Genomic DNA, 2,070 nt, shown 5'->3' with positions numbered 1-2,070 from the left:
CAGTGAATTACGAAAAAAGCCTGACGGTCGAATTGTAACAGTTAACGCTCATTCTGCTGTAGAAGTTCCAGTTTATGTTGACAATCCCAAATCTGTTATCAAGTTCGAATTTGAATCTTCCAAGCAGGACATCTACTTCGGGTTGAAGTATACAGAATCCAAAGAATCTAAGCAAGTTGATGTCATTCCCCTTCACAGGATTGAGACAAATTATAAACCAGAAAAAAAAGTCTACAGGTGTAATAAAGCTGGAACTTGTAAGTATTTCATTTCAAATTATGATTTTAAAAAAAAACATTTTAAAATCGGCACATTTATATTTCAATCAAAAGAAACTTTAGTATTAATTTTAAATAGGCGTATTTGATGATTGAAGTCAAGTTTAGATATAATTCATTTTTAGGAAATAGCTTCATTATTGAAGTAATGCTTGTCAATTAAATCGAACTATCTTTCTTGCGTGAAAAAATACCAGGCAACTTGTGTTATTTAGTTTTAGAACAATTGGGTATTTGCAACTCAAAAACAAGAGAAGCCCAACCATGTGACACAAAGATAGAGCATTCGCCTCCCAAAGACGTCAATGAGATTCGAATCTCAACGGTGGCTAGATGATACGAATTCTGCACCTGACTAGCACCGATCAAAGTGCTGACGTGAAGTGTTCACAGCGGTAGACAGATCATGGATTAGAATCCCCTTGCTATCATGCTAACTGTGGGAAGTTTCCGTGGTTTTTTCTCATGTGACCCAAATGAAAGTAAGTTCCATCAAAACTTTCTCCACGAATTCTAGTTTTACCAGAATACTTGATACTTAAACCAGGAGTTCACTTGTCATCTGAGTTAGGTTCAAATTAACTAGGCTACGGAGTTGAACATTGAGAATCGTAAACTCAGCATTGGGTCAGCTGTTCAACTCCGGCTATGAAATAAAATAACCATTTAGTTTAAATCAAATTCAAATGGATACCTGAAAGCGACGTCACGCGTGTGTGCCAAACCTGATTGGCTTCTTAATCGACAGCACATCCTCGGTCCCAACGCAGACTGATCAAAGTGGTCACCCACCCGCTTTCTGACCTCAGCCAGTGATGCTTGACTTCGGTGTTCTATTGGCAACCGTGTCTTTACGATCAGTCCAACAGTCAAAACTTGGCGAGAACGAATACTAATTGCCTAAGAGAAACACTGGCAAATCTTTCATTTCTATTTCCTTTACGTTTTCTTTATTGCATTTTACAAAATTTTGGACACCTTGTAATTTATAGTATTAGAATTATATAAATTTTATTATTAATTCAATACATCTTGCGTAATTTTTGGGATACCTGGTAAATTCATAAATAACAACAAAAAAAAATTATTGCATTTTCAGAATATTTCTATTTCATTCATTTTGTTTAATCTTTGCATTTTAAACTAATTTTTATCACTGACTTTTAGATACATTTGTTTTGATAACTCCAACAGTTGGTTCAATGCTAAACAAGTCTACTACAAAATAAAAGTGTTGAGCACAAAAGAGTTCGAGGGCTGTTGAGCAAGAATTCGAGGGCCATTGAATAAAGTTATTTTATATGATTTTTCTAATGCAGGAGATTAATATTTAATGTATTTGATATTTTTTATGAAAGTGAAGAAGTTTGAATGTATTTGTATGTACTTTGTATGCATTTTGTAAATAAACATATATTGATATTTTTAATTTTTGTGTAATTTATTTCATAATCCGATTACACTTAACAAATATGGATTCACATACATGTAAGTAATAAAGTAATAATATTCCACTTGGAGATAGTTTTTACTTGTAAACAGAGATATACAAAACAGCAATAGGAATGAATATAGATAACCCGAATAAATAACAGTTACATTGATTTTCGATGTTTGCTAATTGATAGAAAATTAATGATATAACATTTAATTTCATATGATTAATATTAAACTGAGCGAATTTATGAAACTTTCTCCTGTCATCCAAGCGTGTTTGTTTAATTAGGAAATTGCAATGTGATAGTTATTGTTCATACCTGTTAATAATCAACACCTAGCTGAAACAGTTGTC

General features: G+C 32.7%; 1 protein-coding gene across 8 annotated transcripts in view; it reads left to right on the top strand.

Moving 5' to 3' along the window:
• LOC107438705 (SEC14-like protein 2) overlaps positions 1-1,707 on the top strand; it is an 82,119-nt gene extending 80,412 nt beyond the window's left edge. For 4 of the 8 annotated variants that reach the window (XM_071183205.2, XM_043049352.3, XM_043049351.3 and 1 more), the window contains 2 exons: positions 1-257; positions 1,446-1,707. The exon at positions 1-257 is cut by the window's left edge and continues 50 nt beyond it. In XM_071183205.2, coding sequence (XP_071039306.2) covers positions 1-257; positions 1,446-1,507 — 319 coding nt within the window. In that variant the 3' untranslated portion in view covers positions 1,508-1,707. The other 4 variants (XM_087168200.1, XM_087168198.1, XM_087168197.1 and 1 more) reach the window with 1 other exon arrangement.
• Positions 1,708-2,070: the final 363 nt, after the last annotated feature.

Source organism: Parasteatoda tepidariorum, chromosome 7 (genome assembly GCF_982258835.1).
Source record: "Parasteatoda tepidariorum strain Cologne lab strain chromosome 7, Ptep-v5.0, whole genome shotgun sequence".
In the NCBI taxonomy this organism is placed as follows: domain Eukaryota; kingdom Metazoa; phylum Arthropoda; class Arachnida; order Araneae; family Theridiidae; genus Parasteatoda; species Parasteatoda tepidariorum.
This window is presented reverse-complemented; position numbering and strand designations above follow the sequence as displayed.